This window comes from Bubalus kerabau, chromosome 5 (assembly GCF_029407905.1).
Source record: "Bubalus kerabau isolate K-KA32 ecotype Philippines breed swamp buffalo chromosome 5, PCC_UOA_SB_1v2, whole genome shotgun sequence".
Lineage (NCBI taxonomy): Eukaryota > Metazoa > Chordata > Mammalia > Artiodactyla > Bovidae > Bubalus > Bubalus kerabau.
The window spans coordinates 8,041,514-8,057,291 of NC_073628.1; the positions used below are offsets into that span (position 1 = coordinate 8,041,514).

The 15,778-nt window shown below is 60.3% G+C and overlaps 1 protein-coding gene across 1 annotated transcript; it reads left to right on the forward strand.

The window, feature by feature from the left end:
- Window positions 1-430: 430 nt before the first annotated feature.
- MAP4K2 (mitogen-activated protein kinase kinase kinase kinase 2) lies at window positions 431-13,329 on the forward strand. The gene is made up of 32 exons (XM_055580881.1): window positions 431-570; window positions 715-772; window positions 1,008-1,098; window positions 1,185-1,249; window positions 1,558-1,613; window positions 1,930-1,977; window positions 2,064-2,106; window positions 2,468-2,540; window positions 2,621-2,752; window positions 2,827-2,889; window positions 3,263-3,344; window positions 3,436-3,543; window positions 3,977-4,055; window positions 4,373-4,431; window positions 5,217-5,260; window positions 5,342-5,380; window positions 5,471-5,504; window positions 5,608-5,713; window positions 5,793-5,881; window positions 5,957-5,998; window positions 6,121-6,205; window positions 6,300-6,379; window positions 6,460-6,520; window positions 6,603-6,720; window positions 10,734-10,792; window positions 10,892-10,995; window positions 11,084-11,261; window positions 12,018-12,086; window positions 12,180-12,266; window positions 12,511-12,581; window positions 12,680-12,735; window positions 12,827-13,329. Exons 1-32 carry the CDS (start codon window positions 475-477, stop codon window positions 12,912-12,914), a joined length of 2,463 nt encoding a protein of 820 aa, XP_055436856.1. The 5' UTR covers window positions 431-474; the 3' UTR covers window positions 12,915-13,329.
- Window positions 13,330-15,778: the final 2,449 nt, after the last annotated feature.

Below are 15,778 nucleotides of genomic sequence, written 5' to 3' on the forward strand. Positions count from 1 at the left end.
GTGGGTGAGGGGAGCCTGATCTCTTCCTGTTTTGTACATAGATTTATTTTTCAGTTCCAAGGAAGATGAATACATTTTGTAAAAAAAAAAAAAAATACTTGTCGGTGTTTCATCTGGGAATTTTGGGGTGGACCGTCCCCTCTTTCTTCTGCCTTCTGGCCCTGCGGGCTTCAGTCTCCCCACTTGTAGAGCTCGAGGAACCAGTGGCTGAAGGAAGAGCCTCGGCGCCGCCCGCTCCTCCCGGGATTGGGGCTTCCCCTTGCAGCCAAGGGTCGGTCCCGCGGGCGCCTCCTCCCGGCCGGGCGGCGGGGCATCCCCGGCCTGGCCCCGCCCTAGGGCCCGGTCCCGCCCCCGCGGCCTCGGAGCCACCGGCGCCCGCCCCGGCGGTACTACCCCGCCCCGCCCGTCCCACCCCGCCCCGCCCCGCGCCGCCCCGCGCCGGCTCCGCAGCTCGCGCCTGCCCGGCGCCGGGCCATGGCGCTGCTGCAGAACGTGTCGCTGCAGGATCCACGGGACCGCTTCGAGCTGCTGCAGCGCGTGGGGGCCGGGACCTATGGCGACGTCTACAAGGTGCGCCGGGCGGCGGGCCGGGCGGGAGAGCTGAGAGCTGGGTACGCGCTCTGCGTCTTGCTGCGGGAGCTGGCCCCCGGCCCCGCCTCCTCCTCATCCCTCCTCACCCCCTCCTCATCCCTCTCAACCCCTCCGCCCCTGCAGGCCCGCGACACGGTCACGTCCGAACTGGCCGCGGTCAAAATAGTCAAGCTAGACCCAGGTGAGGGCCGGGAGCCAGGGCCTCAGCGCTGGAGGGAGGGCAGAGCGCGGCGCAGGCGGGCGCGGTGTAAGGAGCGGAGAGTTGTCGTTTCCGAGGCCCCCGCTGAGAGGCAGGCCCCAGGAGGTACTGTCCGCTGGCACCTGTCTGGCCTGAAGAGAGGAGGCACTCTGTGCCCATTTTGCAGATGGGGCACTGAGTTAAGGCGGCGCCCTTCATGATGCCCTGTGTTTCCCAGGGGACGACATCAGCTCCCTTCAGCAGGAAATCACCATCCTGCGTGAGTGCCGCCACCCCAATGTGGTGGCCTACATTGGCAGCTACCTCAGGTGAGGCTGCTTTATCCCCTTGCCCTCCCCCAGGCAGCCCCCATGTGGCCCTGCCATGTGCCCACCCCAGTTCTGTGTCACCCCAGGAATGACCGCTTGTGGATCTGCATGGAGTTCTGCGGAGGGGGGTCCCTGCAGGAGATTTACCACGGTGAGGGCTAGGACTCCAGGCCCCAGAGGGCCACAGCCTTCTTCCCATCCCCCTACCCCAACATAGGGCAGGAGGAGAGCGCTGAGGCCCTGCACTTGGGCCCCTCTCCACTTCTTCACTGGCTGTGTGACCTTGAGAAAAATGCTGTCCTTCTCTGGGCTGTATATCCTACCCTATGTCGGGAGGGGATGTGGCCAACTCCCCTTTCGCCAGCAGTGCCTGCTGCTTCCCCTACACAGGGTGGAGCCTGGGTGGGTTAGCATATCCCCCCTAGACCCCCAAGCCAGCCCTTACCCCTTCCATTGCAGCCACCGGGCCCCTGGAGGAGCGGCAGATTGCCTATGTCTGTCGAGAGGCACTGAAGGTAGCTGGGCCTGTAGGACTGCTCACACCCCTCGTCCCCAGGAGCAGGGCAGGCAGCCCAGCAGGCCCCTGTGTGGGGTAGGGTGGGGTGGGTGGAGTCCCTCAGGCTGAGCTGCCTGAGGGGCTGTGGGTCCTGGGGGGGAAGGGGCCCCAGCCCTATTGCCGGAAGCAGCCCATTTCCCTTTTGGCTCAGTCACTTCCTGTTTGGGGAGAGGGGTGGAGGAAGCTGCTTGGGTGGGGGGCCCCAGGCCTGAGGGGGTTCAGGAGAGGGGAGATACACGGGGTAGCTGCTCTCAGGGGCTCCTCTTTGTCCGCAGGGGCTCCACCACTTGCATTCTCAGGGGAAGATCCACAGAGACATCAAGGTAGGGGTCTGGCCAAGGGCATCGTGGGAGGGAGGAGGGAACTCTCGGGGGCACCAGACAGGATTCTCTCTCCTCCATTCCCACAGGGAGCCAACCTTCTCCTCACCCTCCAGGGAGATGTCAAGCTGGGTCAGTACCCTGGGGACACCGTCAGGGCGAGGGTTCTGTGGGAGCTCCTGGAGTCTGGGAGCCTGCTTGTCCTCGGGCAAGTCGTTTTACCACTTGAGCCTCGCTTTCCCCGTTTAGAACGTGGCACCATTCTCCCTTCCTGCTGGAAAGTCGGATGTGGTTGGGTCTATATGGAGTCTAACCTGGGACCAGGCACTGGGTCAGGGCTGGAAGGTGGTCGACCCCTCCCAGGAGGGAACCTGGCCTTGAGCCTGGGCCCCCTGCTGTCTGAGCCCCGCCAGGTGCATCCTGAGCCTGTGCCCCAGCCATGGGTGGGGAGTGGCAGCCTGAGGTGGGGTGAGAGCGGCTTTTCTCCCTGCAGCTGACTTCGGGGTGTCAGGCGAGCTGACAGCGTCTGTGGCCAAGAGGAGGTCTTTCATTGGGACTCCATACTGGTGAGGCTGCGCCTCTGGCTGAGGGGGTGGGGGCCGTGAGTGGAGGCCCCTGGCCATCTCATGTGTGACCTTGCCTGCAGGATGGCCCCAGAGGTGGCCGCCGTGGAGCGCAAAGGTGGCTACAATGAGCTGTGTGACGTCTGGGCCCTGGGCATCACTGCCATTGAGCTGGGCGAGCTGCAGCCGCCTCTCTTCCACCTGCATCCTATGAGGTCAGCAGAACACTTGCCCCTGGCCTGGGCCAAGAACCCTGTAACCCTTGACCTCTGACCTGTGGTCTCCACAGGGCCTTGATGCTCATGTCTAAGAGCAGCTTCCAGCCGCCAAAGCTGAGAGACAAGACTCGCTGGTAAGGGCCACATCGCCTGCTGGGGCCCCCCTTTCAGTCCAGCCCAATGAGGGTGGAGGAGCCGTCTGCCGGTTCCCCAGGTGCAGCCTTGAGGGTCTGCCCTTCCTGGGCCTCCACAGACCGTCTGCAGGAGTGGGGCCTGGGCCCTGCCTCCACGCCGGGGACCCGTGTGGACAAGGAAGAAAGGCAGATGGCTGATAATGGAGGCGCTGCCGTGTCGCAACAGCAGTGTTGCTCAGGCCAGCTGCCCGTGGCCTCAAGCTGGCCCCTCCCTGGGCAGGCTCAGCAGAATCCTCTGGAGTAGGGGCAGGACGCTCTGCCTGAGGGCTAACCTGGGCCGGGATTGGGGCGGGGGGGCTCTTGTACCCTCTAGGACCCAGAATTTCCATCACTTCCTCAAGCTTGCCTTGACCAAGAATCCCAAGAAGAGACCGACAGCAGAGAAGCTTCTGCAGGTGGGAGGCAGGAGGGGGGAGCAGGGGGCCTGATGCTCAGAAGCAGGTACCGGAGGCCAGGAACCAAGCTGCGCCCCCCTCCATCCTCCAGCACCCCTTCACGACCCAGCACCTGCCTCGGGCTCTCCTCACACAGCTGTTGGACAAGGCCAACGATCCCCACCTGGGAACCCCCTCTCCAGAAGACTGTGACCTGGAGGTAAGTGAGAGCCCCTGGGGACTGGGTCTTGGCCTGGTCTGGGGGTGAGGAGTACAGAGGTGATACAGTCACGTCCCTTCAGATCGTGTGTTTGCAGCACAGGGAGCTTCGGTCTGGTTGAGCCCACGCGTTAGGAATCTTCCCTGAGCTAGTTTGTGTCCCTGTCGCCCACTCCAATAGGTACTTGCCCTTGGCCCTGTTAAGTTAAGGGCCACCTTAACTGAAGGTCCTTAACTTAAGTCACCTGTTTTCTCTGTGATCTTTGGCTCTCTGTGCTGGTTTTCTCATCTGTGAAAGGAAGGTGCGTTTAATCTCACGGTAATCTCAGAGCATTATTGTGAATACAAACACGTCAGTGTGTATAAAGCACCTCAAGGAATACCTAGTTTGAGGTGAGTGTGGGCGTGTGTCCACCGTGTGTGTTCTCCTGTAGACTTATGACATATTTCCGGACACCATTCACTCCCGGGGGCAGCATGGCCCAGCCGAGAGGACCCCCTCGGAGATCCAGTGTGAGTCTGTTTTTGGGAGGGGGAGCTGTGGGTGGATTGGGGGGCTGTGTGTATGGATTTGGTGGGGGGCTGTGTGGATTGGGGGGCTATGTATGTGAATTTGGTGATGGAGGGCTGAGTGTGAACTTGGGGGGCGCTTTGTGTTTGCCTGGAGGGGGCTGAATGTATAGAATTGGGAGAGTTGGCAGAGGGCTATATGTGTGGAGTTGGTGGGGGGCTGTGTGTGGAGTTGATGGCGGGCTGTGTGTGGAGTTGGTATGATTTTAGGGATCAGTCCTGAGTCTCTGGCCTCCTAACCCCTGGGTCTGGGCCCCCAGTTCACCAGGTGAAATTCGGCGCCCCACGCAGGAAGGAAACAGACCCACTGAATGAGCCGGTGAGGGGCTGGCTGTGTGGCTGGGTGGTCCTCGGGGCAGGGCTAGGGAGCTCTGCAGGTGGCCAAGCATCTCAAACCCAGGATGACAGCCGCAGCAGCCTGGCCCTTAGGCCCGGGAGAGCCATTCTAACAGACCCGTCCACGCAGGGACCGGGAGGGCTGGGGCTCCTTCCTGGGGCAGGTCGTTTTGGACAGTTGGTGGAGGGTGGTAGAGAGCGATCATGCCTTTCTAAGGTGTGGGCCTGGGACGTCCCTGGGACGTCCCTGGCGGTCCAGTGATTAGGCCTCCACGCTTCTGCTGCAGGGGGTGCGGGTTCCATCCCTGGTTGGGGAACTAAGATCCCATGTGCTCCATGCAGCATGGCCAAAAAACACATGTGGGCCTGTCACGAGTTGGAGGACCCCCCCCACCGCCACCTCCTTCAGCACGTTCCTCTCTGCCTCAGTCGCTGTGGCTGCTGGGTTGTCTGACTCACCGTCTCTGCTCTCTCGCTGTCTCTGTTATCAGCGTCTCTCTTCGCCCCCACGGTCTCAGTCTCTCCGTGCCTGTCTCTCTCACTGTCTTGTTCCCTCTCATTCTTTGCCTTTGTCCCTCTTTCACAGTTTCTTTGTCTCTTGTTGTCTCTCTCAATTCTCTTGCCTGTTACCATCTCACTTTCCATCTGTGTCTGTCTGTCTGTCTGTCTGCCTTCTCTCTCTCTTCCCCCATCTCTCCAGCGCCCTCTCACGTTGCCTGTCTGTCTCTCTGCCTCCCTCCCGGCCTTTCTGACTTGGTTTCCCCACAGTGGGAAGAGGAGTGGACGCTGCTGGGGAAGGAGGAGCTGAGTGGGTGAGTGAGGGGGAAGGAAGCTGCAGGGGGGCAGGCGCAAGAGGGCAGGCTGACCTCTGACCCCTCCCCATCCCTGCCCAGGAGCCTGCTGCAGTCAGTCCAGGAGGCCCTGGAGGAAAGGTGAGGGCCCGGAGCCCGGAGAGGGTGGGGACCGGGCTCATGACCCCATCACATCTCACACCTCGTCTCCCTCCAATCTGTTCCCAACAGGAGCCTGACCATCCGGCCGGCCTTGGAACTCCAGGTTCAGAGTGGAGGGGAGCTGAGGGTGGGGGTGCTGCTGGCTGGGAGTAGGTTACAGGGTCACTTGCTAACAGCTGGGCTGGGTCCTCTGACCCTCCCGCCAGGAGCTGGACTCTCCAGATGACACCATAGGAACCATCAAGAGGGCCCCGTTCTTGGGGTCATCTCCCACTGAGCCTCCAGCCGAGGACCTTCACCCCAGCCTCGCAGGTGAGCCAGCGGTGGGGGAGCAGGAGGCCGGGCCCGGGGTGGTCTGGGACTGGAATTCACGGCCACTCTGTGCCTGCAGGAACCCCACTCCTGCCGCACCCAGGCCCCACCAGCCCTCCCCTGCTCCCCACTGCCTGGGCCACCATGAAGCACCGGGAAGATCCTGAGGTGAGGGGGTGCTGAAGGAGGGTGGGGGAGGTGGGAGTCTGCGGGTAAGACCCTGACTCCTCTCCTCCCTCCCAGAGGTCATCCTGCCATGGGCTCCCCCCGACCCCCAAGGTGCACGTAAGTGTTTGTCTCATAGCTCCGCCTCCCGGCTGCCTGCTGCCCCGCCACCTGCTGCCCGCCCCCACTACCGCCCCCCGCTGCCCCTTAACTTCCTCATCAGCCTCCTGCTTCCTCTCCAGATGGGCGCCTGCTTCTCCAAGGTCTTCAATGGCTGCCCCCTGCGGATCCATGCTGCTATCACCTGGATTCACCCTGTCACCCGGGGTAGGCAGGGCCAGGGAGGAGGAAGGAGACTGGGAATCCCTGGCTTGGGCCCGGGGAATGTAGCTGACCTCTGACCCCATGCCCCAACCTGCAGACCAGTTCCTGGTGGTGGGAGCCGAGGAGGGCATCTATACCCTCAACCTGCACGAACTGCATGAGGATACACTGGAGAAGGTGAGGCCCAGCCAGCAGGGGAGGGCCGGGGGCCCGGTGCCGGGGGCTGACACTGTCTGCCTGTTGCTCTGTGGCCTCAGCTGATTTCGCACCGCTGCGCCTGGCTCTACTGCGTGAACAACGTGCTCCTGTCCCTCTCAGGTACCAGGTGGGACGGGCAGGGGGCGGGGCCGGCGGCCTGCCCACCAGCTCTGATCCCCACCTCTGCCACCTCCCTCCACAGGGAAGTCCACGCACATCTGGGCCCACGACCTCCCAGGCCTGTTTGAGCAGCGGCGGCTACAGCAGCAGGTCCCCCTCTCCATCCCCACCAACCGCCTCACCCAGCGCATCATCCCCAGGTCAGCAACCCTGGCCCTTCGGGGATGGGAGCACCCAGGGGAGACGGAGGGACAGAGCCAGGGCTGGAACACGGCCTTTCCTGGTCCCGACACTGTTGGCATCTTAGTCATGTCACTTGGCCTCTCTCTGAGGCCTGGTTTCCTCATTGGTCAGCCCTGCTGGTAGCCTTCCCTCCTGCTGCCCCCAGGCCTGTCGGGAGGGAAGGAGACAGTGGATGTGACTATGTCAGGCGAGCCCTTGGCACCGTGGTGGGTAGGCTGTGGGGCAAATGTCTCCTGAGCACTGGGAAACGCCAGTTCTTAGGTTGGGCTTGGGGACAAGTCCCATGAGTCCTTAACACTCAGCTCTGGGGTGAGCCAGAGCTGGGAGGGGTGGGGAGGCCTCAGAGAGGCTAGGCGAGCTTGTGGGAGTTGACAACACGTGGGGGTCTTCCAGGCAGATGCATTAGAGATCAGCCTTCCAGCAAGGAAGGAATATGTGTGAATTATGTGTGAATTTTCCTAGGCGATCTGTGGAGGTAGAAGGTGTTTGGGCTGAGTAGGGGAGGGGGAGCAGCCCAAGGGGAAGCTGTATAGGTGGCAGAGCTGATGCCAGGCCGGGATCTGGGCTTTGTCTGACTGGCAGCGGCACGGGGAGCATCTTAGTAGGATCCCTCTGTATGTCAGTCAGGACTCTTCCTGTTGCGGATGATTTCACTCACTGGCTTTAGCTCAAAAGGGAGTTTAATGCCTCGGGTAGAGGTGGGGTCTGGTGCTTCCCTGCTGGTTCACATAGTAAAGAAGGCATCTGCAATTCAGGAGACCCAGTTTCGATCCCTGAGTTGGGAAGATCCCCTGGAGAAGGAAATGCAACCCACTCCAGTATTCTTGCCTGGAGAATCCCATGGACATAGGAGCCTGGTGGGCTACAGTCCATGGGGCCACAAAGAGTCAGACAGGACTGAGCGACCAAGCAGTAACATGTAGCAGTAACAGGAGTAGGGTCAGCTGCAGGCCCAGTTGGGCCCAGGCGCCAGCAGCACCCTTGGGCGTCTTCCTGCGTCTCCTGGCTCTGTTTCCCTCTCGTCACCTACATCCTCAAGTAGGCTTTCCTGCCCAGTGACAGCTACCTGCAGGTCCACCCAGTGATCCACTAGCTAATAAACCCGTGGAACTGGAACCTCTGTTTCCAAGTAATTCCCACCACAGGCTGGGGCCAGTTCTCATGGGCCTAGCTGAGGGCCGTGCCCACTTCTGGGCTGGTCACTGCGGCCACAGGATGAGGAGCCAGGGGCCAGGCCTGGGTCACGCGCCCTCTCCTGGAGCTGGGGAAGGAGAGAGGGGCTTGTCTGGGCAGATGGACACGGGAGCGCCTGCCGACGGCCGTGGTGACAGCGGGAAGGATGAATGGAGCAGGAGACTGATGAGAGGGCCTGGAAGAGAGGCCAGTGTAGTGACCCGAGACGAGGGACGGCAGTGGGAACTGGACGGACCTGAGCAATATTTAGGAAGCAGGGTTGATGGCATTTGGGGACTAATGAGAGTGTGCGTGAGGGGAAGGGAGGGACTGGGAGACCCCCATTGAGCAGGCTTGAGGTGTGTTTATGAGGTGGTGTGTGTGTGCCAAGTCTCTTCAGTCGTGTCCAACTCTGTGCGACCCTATGGGCTGTAGCCTGCCAGGCTCCTCTGCCCATGGGTGGCAGGGGCCCTCATTTAGCCGTACAGCTCCTGGTATGTGCCAGGCACCCTCCTGGGAACTAGAGACCCTTGTACTCCTCAGACTCTGTGTCAAGAGGGACAGACAACAATGGACACGAGGAAGGAGGCAGCGCAGTGGTAACGTGGAGGGTCAGGAGGCGGTGTTCAAAGGGTGGTCAGGAAGGACGTCCCTGAGAGGGTGCTGTGTGAGCAAAGACTTGGAGGGGGTGATGGAGTGAGTCCTGAGAATATCTGGGGGCTGGGGGGTCGGGGCTTGAGCCCAGAGGCCAGGCCTGCTTATGTGAGGAACAGCAGGGAGTCGGGGTCCACATGGGGGCAGTGAGAAGGGGCTGGCCTCCGAGGGCCCTGTCGCCACAGAGCAGCCTTTACCCCTGGGACTGAGTGTGCCCTGACTGAGGTTCTCACAGGTCAGTCTGGCTGCTGCGCTGGGAGGAGGCTGGAGGAGATACAGGTGGAAGCAGAGGCCTGTCAGGAGGCTGGTGCGACGTGATGGCACCTTGGGCCAGGGTAGCGGTGAAGGAGGACAGAGGCAGTCAGATTCCAGTTTTATTTTGAAAGCCAGACCAACAGGATTTCCTGACAGTTGGTGGATGGGAGAGAAAGAGAGGAGTCAAGGATGACTCCAGGGCTTTGGCCTTGGCAACGGAAGGATGGAGCTGTCGTCAGCTGCGGGTGGGGCAGAATTCAATGGTGTCACGTTGAGTTTGAAATATACAAGACAGGCCTCAGCTCTTGTCGGGGAGTGGGGGGTGGCCCTGAGATTTGAGCGGGTAGGTGGGCTGTGGGCTGAGACATCGCCATGACCAGGTGGGTGGTGGAAGCCGGTGGGGACGGTGGGGGAGGCTGGGCCGCGGCTACACCCACCGGGGAGATGAGGGGCCCAGGCCCTTCGTGCAGCAGGCTCGCTCGAGGACCACGTTGGGAACCCAGTGGCCTTGGAGCTTCCTGACCTCAGTCCCAGGCCAACCTCTGCTTTGGCCCGGGACCTGCAGGAAATAGGCCCAATACAGGCCCGAGTCACAGGCAGCTTTGGGTGTGTGTTCGGGAAGTCACAGCGGAGATCTCAAATTGTTGGAGAAAAAAAACAAATAAAAAAATCTGCCTCTATCCCATCTGAAGGCCAACTGGGAAGAGAGTGGAAGGAACAGGGGAGAGAGGGGCAAACGCAGGGAGAGAGGTGCTGGCTTCCTCGGCGGGGCCCACGTCCCAACAGAGGGTGCAGATGGGCCCTGGGTCACAGGGAGAGGTGGCCGGGCTGCTGGCATGCTGCCCTGCTTCTCAGAGCAAGAAACAGGTTCGGAACTTCCCCTGAGGGCTTGGGGGACAGCAAGGAACCAGAGCAAGGACCCTACTTCTCCCTCAGCACCAAAGGAAGCCACCCACCGGCCACCCTGTGTAATAGCCAGTGGAAACAGAAGAGGGCCCGGCGATTGCCGTTTTCTTGCGAGTCTTTGTCTCCTCTGGCCAGCTTGCCCACCTGTGACATATGGCGTGTGGGGTGGGAACTGGCCCTGAGTGCTCTGGCTGAAGGAAGAGCTGGAGCCTGAATCAACTCCCAGCCCTCCCACACCCTAATTTCTTCATTTTGGGCTTCCTCGGTGGCTTCATGATAAAGAACCCGCCTGCCAATGCAGGAGATGTTGGTTCGATCCCTGGGTTGGCAAGATCCCTTGGAGGAAGAAGTGGCAACCCACTTCATTATTCTTGCCTGGGAAATTCCATGGACAGAGAAGCCTGACCAGCTACAGTCCATGGGGTCGCAAAAGATTTGGACATGACTTAGCAACTAAACAACATCAGCATTTGGATCCTTCATTTCCTTAAAAAGGATTTTCAATGACTGAAAGTAGGTGGGAAAGTATTAATAGGGGATGAGAAAAGCTAGCCTTCTGTGAGGGCACCTGTCATGCGGGCCTGCTGCAAGCCCTCTGCTGAGTTAACTCATACAGACCTCACTGTGACCCTGCAAGGTGGGTACCACGGTTGCACCCCCCCACCCCCATCTGCAGAGGAGTCAGCTGAGGCACCGAGAGGTCAAGTGCCTTGCCCCCCAGTTAGGGTTAGAGAGAATTCTGTGAGCCAAACCCCTGGTCTGGATGTACAGGCTCCAGTCTGTCAATTTGGGTGCTGGAGCCACGGGCCCAGCATCACATCCGCTTCTCAGTTACTCGAGCAAGTGACTTGGCCTTCCAGAGCCTCCGTCTGCCACCTGTGAGGCAGGGAAGGTGTTAGAACCCATCCTTAGGGCTCTGCGGGGGGTCAGGCCTTGCCCAGGATGGCGCCGGGGACACCTGCCCTGGTTGCTGTCCCCCCAGGCGCTTTGCCCTGTCCAACAAGATTCCTGACACCAAAGGCTGCCTGCAGTGTCGTGTGGGTAAGAGCTGGGGGGCGGGTGGGACGAGGTAGGGGCGGGGCGAGGCTAGCTGGGCGCAGGCGAGCACAGCCCCGGGGCCCACCGCCTCCTCTCCCGCAGTGCGGAACCCCCACACGGGCAGCACCTTCCTGCTGGCCGCGCTCCCCTCCAGCCTGCTCCTGCTGCAGTGGTACGAGCCGTTGCAGAAGTTCCTGCTGCTGAAGGTGCGGGGCCAGTGGGGGGACGCCCCGGGCGGGCGGCAGTGGGGTCTGGGGGAGGAAATAAAGACCTGAGTGCTGCTGCTGCCCCCAGAACTTCTCCAGCCCCTTGCCCAGCCCAGCAGGGATGCTGGAGCCGCTGGTACTGGACGGGAAGGAGCTCCCGCAGGTGTGTGTAGGGGCCGAGGGCCCTGAGGGGCCCGGCTGCCGCGTCCTGTTCCACGTCCTACCACTGGAGGCTGGCCTGACGCCGGACATCCTCATCCCACCCGGTGAGCTGGAGGGCCAGGCTCTGCGTGAATGAGTGTGTGTGCACGTGATATGTATGCACAGAGAGTGCCCCACGGTTTACAGCTCCACGGAGATCTTGGGGATCCCGAGGCTCCCAGCCTCCCTTCAGCTGGGTCTCCCCATAGAAGATGTCACTAGACCAAAGGGCTCAGCAGCTAAGACAACCTGACCAACCCCGCGGGGGCTGCAGGGACAGCCAAGCTGGGGAAGGCAGGAGCCAGAGGCCTTCATTCTGAGCAAGGAAGCAGGATTCTGGGTGCTAGGGCAGCTCAGGGAGTGAAGGGAGTGGCGGTGGGTAAAGGAAGGGGAAGGTGCCCTGGACCCTACGGTGTCCAAACTCCCAGCCAGGGGTCTCATGAGATTTCACTCTTGATTCTCACAACGGCCCTGTGAGGTAGGTGTCGTCATGCCTGGGTTACAGTTAAGGAACCTGAAGCTCAGAGATCCGAGGTCACATAGTGACTGAGTCTTGAAGTCTGGCTCCCCTGACTCCCGGGTCCCTGCTCTCCTGCGGCTCCCTGAGGTTCAGCCCGGCTCCCTGTGAGCCTGCGGATGGGTCACTTTGGCGCCAAGCCTCAGTGCCCCAGCTGTGCAGTGAGATCCAGCATCATAACACCCCCCAGGATGCTCCTGTGGGGAAGGCTGCCTAACAACCCACCCCCCGCCTCATGTCTTCCTCTCGGAGCCAGAGCGGGGCTGGTGATCAGCCAGGCCGTGTCTCCCTTCTCTAACTGCAGAGGGGTTCCCGGGCTCGGCCCAGCAGGTGATCCAGGTGGACAGGGACACAGTCCTGGTCTGCTTTGACCGTGAGTGTTCCTGGGGTCAGGGCCGGGGTGTTGGAGGGGGTGGTAAGGGAGCCCCCCCACCCATCAGCACCCCCCAACCCCGGCCCTATGCAGGCTGCGTGAGGATTGTCAACCTGCTGGGCGAGCCCACGGCCACGCTGGCGCCAGTGCTGACCTTTGACTTCCCCATTGAGACTGTGGGTGAGTGAACCGGACAGTGGGGCTGGGGGGGTGGGTGCAGAAGATGCCAGCCTGGAGCGCATGATGTGGCCCTGGGGCTCGGGGCTGGTAGCAGAACAAGGAGGCAGGTCCCCCAGCCCCTCTTGAGAGCCATCCTGGCCACCTGCAGTCTGGTCTGCCACCCACACCTAGGCTTGGGGCATCGCTGGGGGAACCAGTGGCCCTCGGGCAGGCACGGGGCTGATGGTGGCCTGGCCCTTCCCAGTGTGCCTGCAGGACAGCGTGCTGGCCTTCTGGAGCCATGGGATGCAGGGCCGCAGCCTGGACACCAATGAGGTGAGGGGGACCTGGGAGTCTAGGCCTCCCCACCCGGTGGTCCCCACCTTCTAGGAGAGGGTGCGCTGGGGTGGCCTCAGTGCCCCCTTTCTTCCCAGGTGACCCAGGAGATCACAGATGAGACGAGGATCTTCCGAGTGCTCGGCGCCCACAGGTAGGACACGGTACCCGTCAGTCCCCGCCCCACAGATGGCGATGCCGTGCGCCTTCCCACCTCGCTCACTTCCATTCTCCCTCCTCTCCAGAGACATCATCCTTGAGAGCATTCCCACCGACAAGCCCGGGGCTCACAGCAACCTCTACATTCTCACAGGCCACCAGAGCAGTTACTGAGCAAGCCACCTAGCTGGCTTGGCCAGGGGTGCCCCTGCCCGCCCCACGCGGCAGTTGTTTCAGGCAGGGGGCCCCTCCAAGATCAGAGGAGCTCAGGCCCTGGTTCTGCTGGTCTGAAAGGGCAGAAATCCTGAGAAGAGTCTGGGGGCTCTGGGAAGGGAGGGGCCCGCAGCCCACACCTCCACAATTAACTGGACCAGAAGAAGCTGCTGTCATATCCCCCTCCCAAGCGGGCAGCTGGTCCCTGGAGCACTGTGGCAGGGCCCTGGGCAGTTTGGGGGCAGCCCGGGGCTATCCATTCCATTTTGTTCCACTTTTCCTTTCCACTCATCCTGCCAAGAGCCTGCCCCTGCGCTCCATCCTGGGGAACATGGTATTTAAAAGAGAGACTATATTGGCATTAAAGCTGGTTTGATTTTATTCCACTGGTCCCTCTGGGTCAGGGGATGCTGAGCCCCTGCCTCATCTCCCGCCACATCTCCCTCCAGTGCATCTTTCTTGGCACCAGGGGCTGTGGATGAAACATGGAAGGGGGGCCACCAGTGTTCTGGTGACTCTCTCATGGGGAGGCAGGTAGAGGTAAAGGGGAGGCCTCGGCCCCCTGTGAGATCTCAGGGTCGCTGTGTTGTCCTGGGCTCCCCTGCTCAGGATGAGCCCCCTGCCTTGCAGTGTGAGGTCTCCTTTGTGGCCAAGGAGTTATGCTGCTGGGGTGGGGGAGGCGCCAAACAGCGGATTCATCAAGAGGACCCCTGTCCCGGGTGGGAGCCCACCAGGTAGCCTGTGGAAGGAGCCAGAAGAGGCCAGCCCAGGGCTGCTCTACCCAGCCCCAGGGAGGCTGCTGCCTGTGGAGACAGCCTGTCATGACCTGCATCCCGCACCCAAGCCTGGGGCTGCCTCCCACCTGCTGTCTGCTCTGTCAGGCTGGGATTACTAAACACGGGCGTGCTCATCAAGCTAGACTCTGGGAAGATTAGCCTGTGTCCATTTAACAAGAGTTCCTGGGCTCCCAGAGGGATTCCCTACCCAGATGTGGGCCAGCCCCCAGTGAGGGCAGCTGTCCTCCTTGCTGGAGCCTGCATCTCAAGGATACATCCATTCACCTGTTGCTGGCTTTGGGCTTTCCATGGTCATTCTCCCACATGTCCCTCTTAGATAGTGCCGTACTCCCAGGCCAGGGAGCCCCAAGTGGTCCCAAGCATTGACCAGGCTGCCCGTGAGCAGAGTCTTTGGGTAGGTGAGGCAGGACCAAGGCTGCAGAGGGCGGGGAGGCCTGGGGCTGGGGGGAGGAGCCTGAGCAAAGGTCCAAGGTCAGTTTGGCCCGGTCCCTCCCTTCTGATGTTCAAGTGCTGGATGAGAACTCTGCACCTGTGGGCCGTTGGCAAATATTTGATGAATGAATGAAGTGCTGAGTGGGTGGGTAGATGGCATCCCAGTCCCTAGTGCTCCTGGCAGGGGACCCCGAGCCATCTCGTGTTTGTCACATTGTCCCCTTGTCCACCCTCCTGCAGAGCTTTGACTGCTCTCTTAGGGACAAGAGAGGGTTTATCAACTGAAACGGGGGCTCAGATCAGGAGCAGAGACACAGCTCCTGTGTTCTCCCTGAGATCCGAAGGAAGGTAAGAGGCACCTTCCAGGTTCTGAAGGTTTGTCTGCACCTACTTGGGGGGCATTTAATGGGCCAGGTGGAGGAGTGACAGGGATATGATTCCTAACTTCCATTTTTCCAGATTTCTTGGCAGAGGTGCAGGATTGAGGAGTGCCAGGGCTGGGGAGGTGAGCTTCTGCTCAGTGGACATAGACCCCGACCCTTGATGCCCAGGTGCCCTGGTGGACTTTCAGCCCACAGAGCAGCAGGCAGCAGACAGTGCCACCTTGTGGCAGGCCAGTCCCCCAGCACACTACAGCAGTTGGGGGGTGGTCAGACTGTAAAGTAGCAAAAGCAGAGGGCGGGGGGGGGGGGGGGGGGGGAGCAGGGACCTTTGATTAAATATTTGCTGCCAGCAAAAGGCTGGCTGTCAGCCAAAGAAAGGTCAAGAAGCCAGGGAATACGCACTGAAAGACCAAAATTGTTATTTTATGTGTGTTTTTAAATAGATAATCCTTGGCCATGGTACATAGATTTTTTTTTTGGTGAGGAGCATACTACGTGGCTTGTGGAACTCACCCCCTGCTCCAGACCAGGGACCGCTGAGTCTTAACCACTAGACCACCAGGGAAGTCCCACAATTAAAAAAAATACAAACTAGATAACAAGTCTCCTATCCAGGTCCCAGTTACTCATGAACTCTCTGGAAGTACTCCTGCATGTTTAAGCAGTTCAGCATGCATTCATCTTTCCCCTTTCTTACACGGTGATATATTCCACACAGTGTCCTAATCTTGCCCTTTAAAATCCATCCTGGAGAGCTGGAGAGAATTCCCTGGCAGTCCAGTGGTTAAAACTCTGTGCTTTCACTGCTCAGGGCCCAGGTTTGATCCCTGGTTGGGGAACTAAGATCCCACAAGCTGTGCAGTATGACCAAAAAAAAAAAAAAAAAAAAAATATCTGTCCTGGAGAACTTTCCATGATCAGTGCCTCCACCTTTGTTCTTTTATAGCTAGTGATGTTCCACTGTATGGGTTTCTCATAACTAATGTGAATTAACCTTAGTTAGATCCTATTGATGGAAATTTCAGTTGTTGCTACTAGTGTGATAGTACAAATGAAGCAGCAATAAATACTCGTAAGCCAGTGCCACTCTGTACATACTCACGTGCCCCGTAGGATAAGTTCCTGGAAGTGGCCTTGCTGGGTCAGAGCTGGCTTTGTCCTTGTGACAGCTACTGCCACATTGCCCTCGCTGGGCAGAAGCCTCTGGGCTGGG

Coding starts and splice junctions, on each gene's coding strand:
- MAP4K2 (XM_055580881.1), top strand. CDS start 475: ATGGCGCTGCTGCAGAACGTGTCGCTGCAGGATCCACGGGACCGCTTC. Junction 4,056..4,372: donor GACCCCCTCGGAGATCCAGT/GTGAGTCTGTTT, acceptor CTGGGCCCCCAG/TTCACCAGGTGAAATTCGGC. Junction 6,380..6,459: donor ATGAGGATACACTGGAGAAG/GTGAGGCCCAGC, acceptor CTGTGGCCTCAG/CTGATTTCGCACCGCTGCGC.